The following is a 19084-nucleotide window of genomic DNA, read 5'->3' on the forward strand; positions in this document are numbered from 1 at the left end:
TCTCTAAATTAATCTTCATCTTCTACTCCTCGGCCCATTGACCCATCTAATGATGGTTCCATTGCATTCTGAGATAATCTTCTTCATTGTCCACTACACCACCTACTTTTGCGTCATCTGCAAACTTACTATCCGTATTCACATCCAATTCATTTATATAAATAATGAAAAGCAGTCGACCCAACACCAATCTTTGTGGCACACTGCTGGTCAGTGACCTCCAGTCTGTAAAGTAACCCTCGACCACCACCCTCTGTCTCCTACCTTCAAGCCAATTTTGTATCTAATTGGCTAGCTGTCCCAGATTTCATGTAATCTAACCTTACTAACCAGGAAACACGCAGAACCTTGTTGAACACTTTGCTGAAGTTCATTGAGTCAACATTTACTGCTCTGCCTTCATCTATCTTCTTTGTCACCTCTTCATAAATCTCAATCAAATTAGTGAGACATGGCTTGCCATGCACAAAGTCATGTTGGCTATCCCTAATCAGTCCTTGCCTTTCCAAATAAAACGGAATTCTGTTCACAGAATCCCCTCCACCAAGTTACCCACCACTGACATCAGGCTCACCAGTCTATAGCTCCCTGGCTTTTCCTTACAGCCTTTCTTAAATAATGGCACATTAGCCAACCTCCAGCACCTCATCCGTTATTGTCCATGATACCAATAACTCAGCAAGGGACCCAGCAATCTCTTCCCTAGATTCCCACAAAAGGTATGGGAAACACCTGATCAAGTTCAGGCAATTATCTACCTTATACATTTTAAGACATCCAGCACCTCCTCTTCTGTAATATGAACTCTTTTCATGACATCACTATTTATTTTCCTAAGTCCCCTAGCTTCAATGTCCTTCTCACGCAAGTAAATACTCACGCAAAATATTTGTTTAACATCTCACTCATCTTATGAGGTTCCACACACAGATGGCTATGTTGATCTTTAAGGGGCCCTAATCTCTGCCTAATTACTCTTTTGCTGTTAATGTACTTATAGAATCCCTTTGAATTATCCTCAACTCTATCTGCTAAAGCTATCTCATATCCCCTTTTTGCCCAATCAAAACCGAAAAAACTGCAGATGATGGAAATCAGAAACAAAAAGAGAAATTTCTAGAAAAGCTCAGCAAGTCTGGCAACATCTGTGGAGAGAATTCAGAGTTAACATTTCGGGTCCAGTGACCCTTGCTCAGAGTTAAAGTTTTGGGTTCACATTTCTGAGCAAGGGTCACTGGACTAAAAGCATTAACTCTGACTTCTCCCCATAGATACTGCCAGACCTGCTGAGCTTTTCCAGGAATTTCTGTTTTTGTTCCCTTTTTGGCCCTCCTGATTTCCCTCTTAAGTGTACTCCTACTTCCCTATTTTCCTCTAGGAATTCACTCAATCCCAGCTGTCTGTACCTGACATATGCCTCCTTCTTTTTCTTGACCACAGCCACAATTTTTCTAGTCCTCCAGCATTCCCTACACCTACCAACCTTGCCTTTCACACAAACAGGAACATGCTGTCTCTGAACTATCGTTACCTCATTTATAAATTCCTCCCACTTCCCAACTGTCCTTTTACCTGCAAATAGCATCCCCCAAACAACTTTTGATTACCGTCAAAATTGGCCTTAGTCCAATTTAGAACTTTAACTTTTGATCGGTTCAATTCTTTTGCACAACAATTTAAAAACTAATAGAATTATGACCACTGGCCCCAAAGTCCTCCCACAGTGACACTTGCCCTGCCTTATTTCCCAACAGAAGGTCAGGTATTGCTCCTTCTCCAGTGGTACATCCACATATTGAATAAGAAAGCTTTCTAGTACACACTTAACAAATTCCTCCCTATCCAAGCCCTTAACACTATGACAGGTCAAGTTTATGTTTAAAATCCCCTACCATTACAACATTACTATTCTTCCACCCAAATAAACTTCACTGCATGATCTCTCAGAATTATCCTCCCTAAAATACAGCCATAATGCTATCCCTAACCAAAAAAAAAATCCCCCCTCCTCTCTTGCCTCCTTTTCTATCCTATTCTATTGCATACATGCCCCAGAACATTAAGCTGACAGTCCTGTCCATCCCTGAGCCACATTTCTGCAATGGCTACGATATCCCAATCCCAGGTTCTCAGCCATGCCCTAAGTTCATCTGCCTTACCTGTCAGGCCTCTTGCATTGAGGCAAGTGCAGTTTAATTGATCAGTCTTATCTCGTTCTCTGCCAAGCTCTTGTCTGCCTTGACCATTTGACTTGCACCTCTTATGCACTCTCACTTTGGTTCCCACCACCATGTTCTTGGTACCAACGAGTATAACAACCTCCTGCTGGTCACTCTCCCCTTTCAGAATATTCTGCACCATTTCGGAGACATCCTTGTCCCTGGCACCAGGGAGGCAACACACCACACTGATGTCTTGCTGACCACCACAGGAATGTCTTTCTTCGTTTTTTTTTCAAGAATGCTAAACTTCAAATGATTACAACAATTTTTGTATCACAGAAAAGAGTGATCATTGACTGGCATGCCAACTTTGATTGGACGAGGTATTGGCACGGAGATCACAATAGGGAACAATGGGGTCTCCAAGCACTGAAGTAATTTATATTAAGACTTGAGCATATTCCTACGTTGTTCCTACCAAGTGTAAAGGAACCACATTGCAAGCTCAACTGATCATGATAAACTGCTGGTTAGTGTAGACGTGAACGCATCTAGGATTGTTCAGAACGTGCTGCCTAATTGCAGAACAAAGTATGCAATCAGGCTAGCTAGTGTCCTGCAATGACCTTTGTTATACTCTATTCCTGTCTCAAGCTTGCAAGGTAAGCAATTGGGTAGGACCTACTGACAAGATTTTTCTAAGATGAATCTTAGTGCATGGTATGAAGAGAATATTGACTACTGAGATTAGGCTTGTGGTAGACAGCAGTGCAAAACCCTGTTGTGTATTTGTGAAAGTACGGTAAGCTTTCACTTTAATAGTCTGTGATCATATGATATAATGACAACATCAGCAGCCATTTGGACAGGAAACAGCTTAGTCTAACCTTGTTGCCTGCTGAGTGAACGCTTTCTTAATAAAGCTCCTGCTCTTTAACGCTTCGGCCTCTTGGTTCTTCTTGGAACTGAAACCTGGTAGCAGATTTCACAACTAACACAATGAGAAGGGAACAAGTTAGCCTGCTCCATCTCAATACTGAATCTAATCGTAGAAAGAAGCCTATTTAAAAGGTAAGGAAATCCTTAAAGATGGATTCCATGATCACAAATGTACTGTCTCGTACTAGGTATGTGCATGGGGTAGAATGTTAAGGTTTACCAAATCAAACATTTTTTTTTAATGGAAACCAACAAAGAAATGAGTAAGCACTGCTACTAGAGGAGATCCCAAGGTTACATCATCTGTTTTGGCATTTTTTGTCATTAACTTTGTTGCTAAGTTTTAAATTAAATAAATACAGATTTTAAAATGGCAGCACACCTAGTCAGTCATGTTGCCACTCTTTTGGCAGGACGCCCTGTCCTCAGAAATTGCCAACAAGTCTGATTAGCCAAGTACATGAAGAAGTTCACAGAGGACCATGACAATCCTATGAGGGCAAGGCCCAGACTGTTGGAAAAGGAAAGGATCCAAGAGTCCAGGAATTGGAAAGAGGTGGATAAGGGTACCAAATCTTAAAGGGCAGGCAGTACAAAAGGATGTGTGGTGGCAGGTGACATTTTAAGGTGTGGAGAATGTTCCCAAATGATATGCCTCCCATTCTGTCTTTTCTCATGTACACAGTTGAAAACTACTTACCTACCCTCACCTGACTGCACGTTTACGGTTGCAAAACAACTGTACACGTACACTCGTCCAGGTCAGTGGGAAATATTGCCTTGCACTTCTCACTTGTCTCTTGTCTACGGTGGACAGGTTTTGGGGACTCAAGAGACGAGTTACTCACCGCAGGATTCCTAGCTTCAGACATGCTCTTATAGCCACAGTATTGACCTGGCTGATCCAGTTCAGTTTCTGGTCCATGTTTAGCCATAGGATGCTAATAGTGGGAGATTCCATGATGACAATGCCATTGAATATGATGGTTAGATTCTCAATTGTTGGAGATGATCACTGTCTAATAATTGAGACATCAATATTACCTGCCACTCGTCAGCCCAGAGCTGCATACTCTCCAGGTCTTGCTGCATTTGGACGTGGACTGCTTCACGATCTACGGTCATCAGTGAAAATCCCCACTCTGACTTTCTGATAGCAGGGAGGTAATTGACGAAGTAGCGGAAGGTGGTTGGGCTGAGGACATTACCCTAGGGAACTCTTCGAGTTGAGAGGTCCGACGTCTAAGAACCACAATCACAACCATCTTTCTTTGTGGCAGGCAGTATTGTCTATAATGTTTTTCTTAAGTGCAGACTTCCAAGATCCATTCCAAGAATCAGAAGTCAAAGCTGCAATTCACCTCAGTAAGCCAATCGCAGTGTGCAGAATGTCAGGGCAGCTTCGTGCACAATCAGCTTGCAGGGAGTTTTCCCTCAATTCCAACTATTTCAAGTTAATAGGACTTCTGATGTAACATATGGTCAAATAGAATGATGAAATAAGAGTCATAATCTATAAATATACATTGTGAAGGCTCAATAGTCTAGAAAAGCTAGAGAAGGGTTTTGTGTACATGTTTGCATTGACTTCAGCGTTTCATAGCAGTGATTTTTGCAGGGTAACAGTTTGGACACGAAAATAACACAGGAAAGCATATAAAATCTATACAAAGGTGACTGATATAATTAAAGATTCAGCATTGTTTCCAGTTAAGCACAAAAATTAAATTACACCTTACCTCTGATGCCTGACTTCCATTTTCATTTTTTGCTTTGGAGTTCGATCCCCATGCCTAATGACCGCTATTACACAACGAAGCTCCATCCTGTACAGCAAGACATGAAACAGATTAGCTGAATCCAGAGAAATCATGTCAAGTCTTGGACACATTACCCGAGTAGGAGTGCACAATGTACAATTCACTGATCACTCTCTTTTTCTTAGACAGCTTAAATTTCGGAGATAATTTCCCTAGTCAACAAATAAATTGTCTAATCCAGATTTGCTAGTTACAAAGCAGCCACAAAGCATCTTATAAAGTAATTAGGATTATGAAAGGAGCTTGCCAGGAACATCAAAATCAGTAAGAAATTTTATAGTTACATAATGGGAAGTCAGATGGTCAGGAACAATGTTAACCCACTAAAGACTGAAAAGGGGGCTATTGTCAATGATTATAGGGAAATGGCAGATATGATGAATAATTACTTTGCCTCAGTATTTGCAGGATAGCTTGCTGGCAATCCCATGAAAACAAATAGTGGATCAGGAACAGTGACTATATAAAATTAACGTGAATAAGACATTGGCAATAAATCAATGAATGAATGGATTTATTTATTGTCACTATATCTTGAAGATACAGGGAGAAGTGTTTTTTCGCCACAATCCGGTATCATTTTGAGTTACAGTAAGGATAAAATACAATAAGAACAGATACCGAATGGGAAACTGCACATCATTCTGCTTTTTAAGAAGGGTGAAAAGTAAAACAGGGAACTACAAACCAGTTAGTCTAACATCTGCGGTGAGCAAGTTGTGGTAGGCTATAATCAAGAATGGGGGTAACTTAACATCTTGAAATTTTTCAGTTAATCAGGGAGAGTCAGCATGGATTATGACAAGGAGGTCATGCCTGATAAACCTCACTGAATTTTCTGAAGAGGTGACTAAGGTAATGCACTGAGATCATCTATGGATATTTTTTGTATGGACTTCCAGAAGGCGTTTGATAAAATTCCACATAACTAAGGTAGAAGCCCACAGAACTGAGGTCAAATTACTGACATGGCTGGGAAACTGGTTGAATGGCAAGCAATAGAAAGTACAGATGGTGAGCAGTTACTCAGTTAGTCAGATATGATGCGTGGTGTCACACACGGATCTGTGTTTGGGCTCAATTATTCACTATATTTATTAACAGCTTGGATAATGGCATAAAATGTCATATATCCAAATTTGCTGGTGACACAAAGTTAGGTGGTGTTATATACAGTGTAGATGACTGCATAAAATTACAAAGGGATATTGACAGACTAAGTGAATAGGCAAAACTGTGGTAGATGTTGTTCAATGTAAGAAAATGTGAGGTTATCCATTCTAGACTGGCAAAGGATAAATCAGGATACTTTCTAGATGGTATGAAGTTAACTACAGTGGATGTCCAAAAAGGTTTGGGGTTTAGGGGCACAGATCTTTAAAATGTCATGAAAAATGCTGGCCTTTATATCTAGAAAACTGGAGTATAAGGATGCAGACGTTATGCTGCAGTTATACAAAACCCTGGTTAGACCCCATTGGGAGTACTGAGAGAAGATTGGTCAGCACACCTTAGGAAGGATATATTGGCCTTGAAGAGAGTCCACAGGGGATTACAATAACGATACCTGTACTTCAGAAGTTAAGTTATAAGGAGAGATTATACAAGTTAAGTCTATTTTCTCTAGAATTCAGAAGGTTAAGGGGTGATCTGATCAAAGCCTTCAAGTTATTAACAGGTAAAGTCAACGTAGATAAAGATAAACTATTTCCATTGGCTGGAGATTCAGGAGAGATGTCAGGAAGTACTTCTGCACATAAAGGGTAGTAGATCTTCCACAAACATTGAATGCTGATCAGTAGTTAATTTTAAAACTGAGATTGGTAATTTTCTATTAAGCAAAGATATTAAGGGGTATGGCCAGAGGCAGATATACAGAGTTAGGCCAGAGATCAGCCATGCTCTCATTGAATGGTAGATTACTCCTACTCTCGTTCCTATACTCTTCCCATATATAATATTAAGTCGATTACATCCTCACATTGTGCCAGATGTAGTGGGTACGATAGGAATATTCTCCACCTCAGCTGGAACAGACCACGGAATCTGAAACTGTGGAGCTAACTCCCGCATTATGATGTTTCTGTAAAATAAACAATCATTTTCAAGAATGAAACAGCAAATCAGCAGTGAAATAATTTTAATTTCAATTCCACTCAACATTGTTTGGCCTGTGTACTGAAAATGAATGTGTAAACTGCAAAATATCTGTTCAAATTTTCATTCGCATCTGCAGCTAAAGTCTTAGTGAAAATTTTTGGATATTTGCAACATGGTTATGAAAAGGATTTTTTTCATTTTATCACTGCAGTTAAAAACAGCCTGGTACTTTTGTAATGCACAGAGAGATTTGGCTCTTCAGCATTTAGATACAACTTCTACTCATCTTCTGAAGCAAAGTTTTGGTTTCAGTTTCTGCTCAAAAGTATTTGCATGGACTTGTGCAGAAAATAGAAATATACAGTATTAAAAGAATTTTCAAAACATGGTCATGAAATTGGCTAAGAGTTAGGAGACAAAGAGAAATGGGGAAATAGATGTTTTTTCCAAATTTATTGAAGTATGGAGTGGGGTCCACCAGATGTCAGTATTAAGAACATTGCTTTTCTTGTTTTGTATAAATGATCTGGATTTGGGTACAGGGAGTACAATTTTGGAATTTACAAACAACAACTTGTGGCAGAACAGTTAGTATCAAGCACATTAGTAGGAGAAAAAAATTGAAAAACTAGTAAAATGGGTAAAAACATGAGAGACATAATTTTAAATGGATATTGTGAATTAATACACTTTGGAAGAAATAACATTGAGCAACAATATGAACTAAATAAATGGTGTTATATGGAGGGAACAGAAAAGATGTAGGGGCATATATTCACATATTTGAAGGCAGGAGGGCAAGTCGATAAAATTTAAGAAAATACAATTCTGGATGTGAAAGCGTAATGAAAGGACAACAATGTCCGGGACAGGAGGGTACCAAGTAGACAGAATTCAGTTAAGTGGAGAGTTTGGAAAAGCTTAGAGCAAGGGAATATCCAATAGAGATATTAAAAATTATGAGGGCTTTGAATAGAGGAAGTAGGGAGAAAATAACAAGCAAATGAACAGGAGGTAAAATTTTGCACACAGAAGATTATTAAGATTTGGACAATGTTTCATAAAACAATCTTTTACATTATACTTTAAATATCATTTATATATTCAACAGTGGTAAGCTAATGCTGCACATTTAATATGTCTGAAAATAAAATAAAAATTAAAACAAAACAATTATTCTTAACAAGATACTAGGGACCACCGCCTATGAGATTTTTTTTGAGTAATCCAATTTTAAACAACTAAAAATAACTTTAAAATGTACAGAGAACCACATGCTGGTTTAATTGTTTAGTTTCTTAGTAACCTAAATTTTTATGTACCAAATTTGCAGAAATTAGTGATGAATTTGACCTGGGTGCATAGCCAATTTTGGTAGTGGGCCTAGCTTCTGGCACAGTTTTTTTTTAAACAAATAAAGCATTTCATTTGCCTATTTGAAAACAAATTTTCTCATGCTGTAAGTAAATATACAATAAAATCACTTCCTCCATCTGGTTGGACTAATGAGTCAGCTCTCCAGTCATTTAAAACAATATGGAACACCAAGTAATCCCACTATTTAAAAAAGAGGGAGAGGAAATAACAGAATTATAGATCAGTGGGCCTAAGTAGTAGGTAAAATTCTAGAGTCTATTATCAAAGACATGATAACAGAACACTTGGAAAACATTCATGTAATTGGACAAAGCCAGCATGATTTAATGATCATGCTTAACAAACATGTTTGTGAGGATGTAAATAGTAGAAAGAATAAGGGAGAACCAGTGAACGCAGCATATTTGAATTTTCAGAGTGTTGATAGTGTTATACACAGCCGTGGTGAGAGCACACCTGGAGTAATGCACACAGTTCTGGTCTCCCTATATAAGGGAGAATATACTGGCCATAAGGTGAGGGAGTGGATGTTCACTGGGCTGATACTAGGGATGGATTGGTTCAACTAGGCATGTATTTGCTAGATTTTTTTTCCCAGGCTGGGAAATTTTGAACTTGGGGTCACAGTCTCAGGGCAAGGGATATACCATTTAGGACTGAGATAAGGAAAAATTTCTTCATTAAAGGGTTGTGAACCTGTGGAAATCTCTATCGCAGAAAGCTGTGGAAACTAAGTCACTGAATATATTCAAGATAGATTTTTTTTAGATTTTAAAGACATCAAGAGGTATGGGAGAAAGCAAAAATATGGCACTGAGATAGAGGCTTAACCAAGATCTTATTGAATGGCACAGCAGACTCAAAAGGGCCCAATGACCTACTCCTGTTCCTACTTTCTATGTTGCATGCCTGAATAAGTGTACAGCTAATGAGTCAGTTAATGGAATGAGCCCACAACCCTCAAGACACTATTGCAAAATTATTTTACTTTTCTGTGCACTTCATAACTTAGGATATTACTTTGTTTTACTCTTTAATTCGATATGAGTACTAGTGTTTGTTACCCATCCTAAAAGCTCTTAAAACATGTGGTTTGCTAGGCCATTTCAGAAGGCAGTTAAAGGATTATTAATCATGGACTTATAGGTCAGACTAGGTAAGAATAACTGATTTTCTGTTCTAAGGGTATTATGACAACTGATGAGAGCTTCAAAGCCACCATTTCCATTCCAGATTTTTTCCTAACCGAATTGCAATCTACCAGCTGTCTTGGTGAGATTTGAACCCCTCCTCCCCCACAAAAAAGGATTAACCAGGCCTCCTAATTATTAGTTCAGTGGCATTACCACAATAACACCATCTCCCGCAATATTAAAAACATACCCAGACTTTTCAAAGATCAAGATAATTATGCTAAGGTTTGTCAGTAAAAACAAGAAGTCATTCCTAAAGTTGTTTAATATTCAATCTTGTGCCAAAAACAAAAACAAAAATCTTACCCCAAAATCTTTGCACAATCATCATAATACTTCATGGAATTCTTAACAAAGCTAAATCCATTAACATCACAGACATAGGATTGGCCATTAGCTCGTAACAGGTCAAAGCCACAAACGGTTTGCTATCAAAATTAAGACAGGCAGAGGAAAATTATCAATTCAGCAACATTAAATACAAATGCAAGGAAAAGTATTTTTAAAGAATTATTTTAAGTCACAACTTCACATGATACTGTAGCTTTATTCAATAACAATGAGATACAAGCAATTGGTTTGTAATACAGAATGTGAGTATTAGTGAAGAAAAGACATTTGTCGAACCTTTGCCTTGCACTTATCCGGGCAATTCCCAAGAATACAAAGTAAATTTATGTTGTACATTTATTCTGCACAAATACAGATTGTTGACTGATTAGCAAGTGGCATCCCTAATTGATAGAGGTGCTACAATGAAGTCTTCACCAGTTAAATGATGACTGACATGTAACAGCCAAGTTTCAAATTTTAAACTAGGCAGGAAATTTTAACCCAGGCAGGTGAATTCTGATTAGTCAAGACTTTGCACTAAGAAATGAGCGAGTGAATGCCTGTCATTTTATTTGTGGAGTTGAAACAGGCACAGTAGTGTACATGTTGTTTCCAACTGCAAAGAATAGGTCTCTATGGATTAATATATTTAGCTTCCAGAATGGAAAAGTGTACCATACTGTGAGGCTGACTGACAATGCTAAATTGTTCATCAGTATAATTTGTCGCACATCACGATTAATTACCAAATATTGACCAACTTCAGAAAAACATCTACCATGATCAGATTATTTCCCAAAATGTATTGCATAAACCCGTGAACAGGCCTAAAGCTGTCACTTTTGGTCCTGGAAATAAATCAGTTTACCTCAGATTACTATAGAAGGGAAGAATCTCTTATAGGTCTGAGTAAAAAGTGAAACTTGCTGTTTCATGCTGCTACTATGCAGGAGCAACATGAATGCTTTTCACTGTAAATAACACTGCCATCACACCAAAAGACATACCGTCTATTACACAAATAAGCAATATGGTACATGAATTTCAATGCTGGTGTGATGCTGGATACATAGATCAAATGTCCCAATGATGGGCTTAATTTAAATAGCATTTCCTTTGGATGTTTACAACGAGCTGACTGTACCTGATTAGCCCACACTAGCAAAATTCAAAGCAGTGTTCAATACTGGATTTGATTACGCAAAAGTATTGCTTTGGAAGTATTGTCCAGGGTGTGCACAGAATTATGCTCACAACCCATTTAGGCTTATCAGTTGGACTTTCTGGAAGCCACGCTACCATGTTTCTTTCAGACAAATGGAATGTGTACACCATTGCATGTTTTCACTTAATAGAGTAACTGACAGTCATTCTCTTCTTCATTTTCTTGGTCAAGGCATTGCCTGGTCAGTCAACCTGCCTGTTAAAGTTCAAACAAAGCTTGGTAATTAACTGTCAGTTATCAAACCAGTGCATTCACCACTGCAACGATTCTGCTACCAGAGTTTATTTGTCAATCAGCACTCTCTTTTCACACAGTATAATACTTGCCCCTTACATTGACATTCTTGCAAATTGACCCGAGTGCAAGAAGAGAAGCTTTGTGAAAATGTTTTTTTTCAACAATGCTCAAATTATTTGATTGGTCAATGTCAACCGTTTAAAGTTACATCATCTTTCTCTTGTATGTTAAAGTCACATTTCATGTTAAAAAAAATTTAAGTCTTCTGAAATCTAAAGTTCTAATTATTAGCTAATTATCAGAAATCCTCAAAATAGGCACAGATATAAATTTATCCAACAAATGAGTTCAATGGCCTACAATTTTCAGACTTTTAAAACATTTTGATACAGAAGCCAACATAGTGATTTGATCATTACTTTTGTTTTATAATGAATGCACACTATCACAGTGTATATTTCTAAGATACTTCAGTACCTGAGTAATTGTATCCAACTGTCAGTGTACAAGAGGAAAATGTTTAAGCAAATTTGAGTGTCATGACACTTGCGATAACAACATGTTCATGATTTGAGAGATCAGTTTGAAGTATTAAAATTTTGCACTAAAACCAGAAGTTTACAGATCTGCAATTCTAAAATAGGCAAACTTTAACAGTCAGACAGTAGTTATATTCCACAATATTTCATGTTCCAAGAGAGTTCATTACTTTCATTAGTCACACAAAACATTTCATTCAATTACATTAAAATAACTAAACAGATGTGTAATTCTACCACCTACCTTAAAAGCAAGGCAAACTTTCCAAGCGATTAACTTCTCTCTTGCATTTAGAATGACAGGATAGCGAACTTCTTTTCCTTCACTGTCTCGTTCAACCTTACCATCAAGAGCAGGAGATTTGCGGGCCTCAGCATGAGCATAATCTGGACCAACTGTGTAAACCTTAAGTCGTGTTTTTATGCAAAAATTATATATAAGATTGCTGTTAGAGATCTCATGATATTCCAGCAGGAAAGCCTCATGGAGGAGAGCAAAGTTGAATTTTAAGTGCAATTTATTTCTAACAGGTAAGCAAATTGGAGAGAAAATAGCAGGTAGGCCACCATCTGACATATTATTTTACAAGTACTCAGGAAATACACAGTTTATTAACTATTTATTTTGTCTTGAAAGAAATAATCTTGCCAGGGCACTAGGAATGCAATATCAGGTTTGTGCAAACAGTGGCCTGTGCTAAGATGTTCAACATACTCTGTGAAGCCATTGTTCAAAATGCAGGTGCATAAAACTGGAAGTGATTGCAATGAACTACTTTAACAGAGATCACGTGTCCTCAGTGTTTGCTACTGGTAGACTTATTAGAAAAGATATCAGAATCAAATTCAGGAGATAAAGACTGGAGGAGCAGCGGTCGGGGCAGACAAAGGGTGGTAGTGGGGGGGAGGGGGTGGGTGCAAAAGTTGGGAGTGAGGGGTTGATGGAGGGGGAGTGAAGTAAATGGGGCAGGGCTAAGGTTGGATTGGAGGGGTGGATTTGGGGGGTTGGAAGAGAGGGTGAGGGATCAAGCGAGAGAGAGTCAGACAAGTGGGCTTGGCAATCGAGGGGCAAGACAGAGATGAGTGAGTGAATGAGTCAGGTGAGGAGGGCAGGAGAGAAGTGGCATGGAGAGAGCTGAGCAATAGGGGTGAGGCCAAGCGAGAGAGCGAGGAGAGGATAACAGTGGGTGAGGGTAACTGCCAGTGAGAGAGAGAGAGCGCAAGAGGAAAAGTGAATTGTGCCCAACCTGTGAGAATGTTGTGATGTGGAGGTGCCGGTGTTAGACTGGCGTGGACAAAGTCAAAAGTTACACAACGCCAGGCTATAATCCAACAGGTTTATTAGAAACCACAGCTTTTGGACGCTACTCCTTTGTCAAGTGAACTCGACTTCACAAAGAAGGAGCAGCGCCTCAAAAGCTTGTGATTTCAAATAAACCTGTTGGACTATAACCTGGTGTTGTGTAATTTCTGACTGTGAGAATGTTGGATTATGATTTCTTTGCATTTAATGGCCTGATACTATTGCAAATGAGACGGTTCAAATTCTTTGTTCATTGCATCCCCTAAATATTGACTGTGTTAAAAAGATAATAGTTGAATCTGTTACCTTCACATCTGTTCCATCTGTTGGCATAAACTGCTCATATATATAAGAGCCTGTTTTCCGGACACTGCTTTCCGGAGAATAAACACTGCTTCTGCTGCCAATCTGAAACAAAAAGAAGTGGCATTTGCATGGTAAGACATTTGATCTCACAGAACTTGAATGTGACTGAAAAAGAGTGACATTTTACTTGTAGCATTTTGTCTTGCACTCACTTGCATGTTTTGCAGGAGTGCAAATTTGTGGCGAAACCAACATTTATGCAGCATAATAGAGTACTGAACGGTTGGCAAGTGGACTCCAACTGGGAGAATCATTGCCACGAAAAATTATTGCTGATTGACAATTAACTGCCAAATTTGTTTAAATTTTAAACCAGACAGACTGACTCATTTGTAAGGGCTCTGTCCTGCGAATTAAACCAATGACTGATTAACAATGACCTATCGTGTTGAGCTCAAACGGGCAGCGTGTGGACATGTTCTTCCTATCTGCAAAGATCCAGGCCCAGTGTAGTAATAATATTTAGTTTCCAGTAGATACAGGTGTGTCACACTGCAAGCCCTGCTGACAATCCAGAATTGGTCAGCAGCATAATTCCTTGTACATTCTGGATTATCCAGCAAATGATGTCCAATTATAGTAGCACATTTAATGTCAGATATTGCAAACTTTGCAAAACTGGCAACACAGTGTGCTGGTTGCAAAGTCACACAATTTTATACTTGCAGCCAGTCTTTTTGGCTGTATGGCCTACATACCTAGCAGCAAGCTGACACTGACAATCATACCACGTTACTAATTGGTGCGATAGGCAGAACATCCTTATGACTTGGCAGCAAGACCCCAGCAGTGTTGAAGACGATGGACGTTACAACAGCATAGTAGCAATGTGAAACAGCTGGCTCCTTTTGCACAAACTTTTGCGATACCTTTCTCTAATGTGAGGTAAAGGATGCACTTTTCAGGATAAGTGAATACCCTGGGATTTTCCACGAGTGCATGATATACAGCAAGAAGTAATCTAATCAGAGTGGCCATTATCTTGCCGGAAGGCTTTGAAGTACCCAGCAGCTTTGCATAGTGAATAAATGGCTCTAGCCCAAATTGTAAAGCTGTTACTGGGACAAGCATGTGGTACTGCAGGAATCCCAATATTTATACTGACCAGTGAAGGTAGCATTGCAGTAGAGAGTGTAGAGAACACTCTTGCTAATTTCTTAACTGGGACAGAGGAAATGGACTTCATTTGGCCATTGCATTTCAAACATTAATGACACTTAACCTCATACACTTGCATATTTCCAATATGTTGATGGCACATTTGCTATATTTGAATCCACAGCTGAATACAAGAACCTCATAACATCATTTAATGGGGTTCATCCTGTGCTAAAATTATGTTCAAGTGAAATCCAGAAGCAGGGAGCACAAACAGATCAACCATGACCTTAATGAACATTAATAAGCTTGAATGGCCAACTTCTGATTATGATTTGTGTGCTCATATGGATACAAAATTAACTGAGTGGCAGGAAAAAATTCTGGTCATCCAGAACTAGTGGGCAGAGTTTACAAATTAGAACAGATATGCGTTAAAAGTTTTTTTTTTCCTCAGAGTTGTGCAATTCTGGAGCTAACTATCTCAGAAGGTAGTGGAGGCAGAGTCATAGTCATACAGCACAAATACAGACCTTTCAGTCCAACCAGTCCATGCCAAACATAATCCCAAACTAAACTAGACCCACCTGCCTGCTCCTGGCCTATATCCCTCCAAACCTTTCCTATTTATGTATTATCTAAGTGTCTTTTAAAAGTTGTAATTGTGCCCACATCCACCACTTCCTCAGGAAGTTCATTCCACATGCGAACCACCCTCAGTGTAAAAAAAAATTGTCCCTCATGTCTTTTTTAAATTTCTCTCTTCTCACCTTAAAATTGTGCCCCCTAGTCTTGAAATCCCCCAACCTAGGGAAAAGGTGCCTACCATTAACTCTATCTATACCTCTCATGATTTTATAAATCTCTATAAGGTTACCTCTCAACTCCCTATGCTCCAGTGAACAAAGTCCCAGCCTATGCAGCCTTTATAACCAAACCTTCCATACCCAGCAACATCCTGATAAATCTCTTCTAAACTCTCTCCAGCTTAATAATATCCTTCCTATAACTGGGTGACCAGAACTGGACACAGTACTCCAGAAGAGACCTCAACATGACTTCCCAACTCCTATATTCAAAGGACTGAGCAATTAAGGCAACCATGCTAAACATGGTTTTAACCACCACGTCTATATGTGATGCAAACTTCAAAAGAATTTTGTACTTGAACCACTAGATCCCTCTGTTCTGCAATATTACCCAAGGCCCCGCCATTTGCATTTATACAGATTGAATTCCATCTGACATTTTTCAGCCCATTGACCCATTTGTTCAAGATCCTTTTGTAATCTTAGATAACCTTCTTCACTGTCTACTAAGTCACCAATTGTTGTCCGCAAACTTACTAACCATGCCTTCTATATTGTCATCCAAATCATTTACATAAATGACAAATAAAAGGGGTCCCAGAACCAATCTTTATGGATAATCCACTGGTGACAGGCCTCCTCTCCAAACAGCAAACCTCCACGAGCACTCTGTCTCCTGCCATTAAGCCAATTATGTATCCGATTGGCAAACTCACCCTGAATCCCATGTGATCTAACTTTATTAATTAGTCTACCATGCCGAACCTCATCAAAGACTTTGGTAAAGTCCAAGTAAATAACGTCTACTGCTCTACTCTCAGACATTTTTGTAGCTTTCTCAAAAAACTCAATCAAGTTTGTGAAACACAAGTTTCCTCACAGAAAACCATGCTGACTATCCCTAATCAATTTCTGCCTCTCTAAATGTGTATAAATATTACCTTTTAGAATCACCTCCAACAATTTACCCATAACCAAAGTGAGATTCAATGACTTGAAGTTTTTTTTTGAGGCTAAAGTAGATAGACTCCTTTGCCTAACAAAAATCAAAGTTTATTTTAGGGTAGTTGGGAATGTGGAATTCAAAATACAAACAGATCAGTAATGAACTTATTCAATGGTTTGTGCCTACATCTGCTCCTAATTTGTATGTTCATATGGATTCAAAATTGGCTGAGTGGCAAGAAGCAAAAAAAACCCCTGAAATGAGTCGAAGGTAATCTTCTTGTTACATTAAATTTAATTAATCAATGCAATTTGTCATTTAAAAAAATAAAACGAGGTGACAGAGATGGAGGCCAGATGTAGAGGGTGATGTTTGAAGGATGTTTGTGTGACAGGAAGTTTGTGTCCAATGGCATACCAAAGGGTTTGGTACTGGGTCCATTCATGTTTGTTGTGTACATGGATTACATAGACATAAACATAGCAGGCTTTATCAGTAAATTTGGAGATTACACAAACACTGGCAGGGTGATAAGTAGTGAGGAGTAAAGCCTCTGACTACAGGACAGTATAGACAGGATGGGCAGGTCAGCTGAACAACGGCAAATGGAATTTAATCCTACAAATTGTGAGGTGATGCATTTTTGAGGGGACTAACAAGTGAAGAGAGTACACATTGAATGGCAGGACCACAGGAAGTACAGACAATCAGAGGCATTGGTACGGTGTACGTGGTCCTGTTGCTTCAAGGATCTATGACAAGTAGATAAAGTGACCAAGAAGGCATAAGACATAATTGCCTTTATTAGTGAAGACACTGAATACAAGAACAAGGACGTTATGATGAAGCTGTATATAATGGTACTTAGGACACAGCTTGAGTACAGTGTGCAGTTCTGGTTGTCACCCTATAGGAAAAATGTGATTGCATTAGAGGGTGCAGAGAAGATTCACCAGGATATTGTCTAGGTTGGAGCAATTCAAGGTGTACATATTTCTGAGGGGCACAGTCAGGGTAGACAGGGAGAAACCTTACCCTTTAGTGGAGGGTCAGTAACAAGGAGACACAGTTTTAAGGTAAGAAGCAGGTTAGAGGGGATTTCAGAAAAACAGCAGAACTGTACTCCAGCACAATCTGCAACCTCATGACCTGACACTTCTCCAACTCAACTATTACCATCAAGCCACAGGACCAACCCTGGTTCAATAGAGAGTGCAAGAGGGCAGGCCAACAGCAGCACCAGGCACATTGTAAAATGAGGTGCCAACTTGACAAAGCCACCAAACAAGACTAAATCGAAGCCAAACAGCATCAGCAGCAAATCAAAGACACAGCTAAGCGATTCCATAACCGACGGATCAGACCCAAGCTCTACAGTCCTTCAACATCCAGTTTTCAAAGCTGGTTGACCATTAAACAACTCGCAGGAGGAGACGACTCCACAAATATCCCCATCCTCAATGAAGGAAGAGCCCAGCACATCAGTGCCAAAGATAAGGCTGAAGCATTGCAACCATCTTCAGCGAGTGGATGTTCCATCTTGACCTCCTCCAGTGTTCCCCAGCATCACAGATGCCAGTCCTCAGCCAGTTCAATCCACTCCATATGATATCAATAAATGGTTGAATGCACTCGATACTGCAGAGGCTGTTGGTCCTGACAACATTCTTGCAATAATACTGAAGACTTGTGCTTCAGATCATGCCATACCCCTAGCCAAGCTGTTCCAGTTCAGTTACAGCACTGGCATCTACCCGACAACTTGGAAAATTGCTCAGTTTGTCCTGTACACAAAAGAAAGACAAATCCAACCTGGCTAAATAACACCCTAACAGTCTGCTCTTGATCATCAATAAAGTGATGGAAGGTGTCATCAAGTGCTATCAAGCAGCAACCACTCAGCAATAACTTGCTCACTGATGTCCAGTTTGGATCACTCAGCTTCTGACCTCATTACAGCTTGAGTTCAACAATGGACAAAAAAAAAAAGCTGAATTCCAGAGGGGAGGTGAGAGTGACAGCCCTTGATATCAAGGCTGCATGTGACCGATTGTGACATTAAGGAACTCTAGCAGAAATGGAATCAATGGGAATCAGAGGGATTATATCTCCAATGGATGGCATCACACCTGGCACATAGAAAGATGGTTGTGGTTGTTGGAGGACAGTCAGCTCAGCAGCAGTTCCTTAAGGTAGTGTCCTAGGCCCAGCCATCTTCAATGAGCTTTCCCCCTGGTAAGACCAGAAGTGGAGATGTTCGCTGATGATTGCCCAATGTTCAGCACCTTTTAAAATGAATCAGATATTGAAGCAGTCCAGATTCAAATGCAACAAGATCTGAACAATATCCAGGTTTGGGCTGACAAGTGGTAAGTAACATTCACACCACAGATGTCAGGCAAGGACCATCACCAGTAAGAGACAATCTAACCACTGCCCCTTGACATTTAATGGTGTTACCACCACTGGATCCCCCTCTATCAACATCCTTGGGATTACCATTGGCCAGAAACTCAACGGGAGTTGCTATTTAAATACAGTGGCTACAAGGGCAGGACAGAAGCTAGGAACACTGCAGCGAATAACTCACCTCCTGACTTCCCAAAGTATATCTAGCCGGAGTCTATCCACAAGCCA

The 19084-nt window shown here is 39.4% G+C and overlaps 1 protein-coding gene across 1 annotated transcript in view; it reads right to left on the reverse strand.

The window, feature by feature from the left end:
* Window positions 1-19084, reverse strand: part of ppip5k2 (diphosphoinositol pentakisphosphate kinase 2) — a 198270-nt gene that overhangs the window by 144782 nt on the left and 34404 nt on the right. Inside the window, exons 7-11 of the mRNA XM_048593691.1 lie at window positions 13535-13636; window positions 12170-12331; window positions 9898-10019; window positions 6903-7004; window positions 4841-4927 (exon numbers count right to left, since the gene is read on the reverse strand). Of these exons, the coding sequence (XP_048449648.1) occupies window positions 4841-4927; window positions 6903-7004; window positions 9898-10019; window positions 12170-12331; window positions 13535-13636 (575 nt within the window). The remainder of the gene's footprint in view (window positions 1-4840; window positions 4928-6902; window positions 7005-9897; window positions 10020-12169; window positions 12332-13534; window positions 13637-19084) is intronic.

The sequence above is a fragment of the Rhincodon typus genome, chromosome 3, assembly GCF_021869965.1.
Source record: "Rhincodon typus isolate 14 chromosome 3, sRhiTyp1.1, whole genome shotgun sequence".
Classification (NCBI taxonomy): Eukaryota; Metazoa; Chordata; class Chondrichthyes; order Orectolobiformes; family Rhincodontidae; genus Rhincodon; species Rhincodon typus.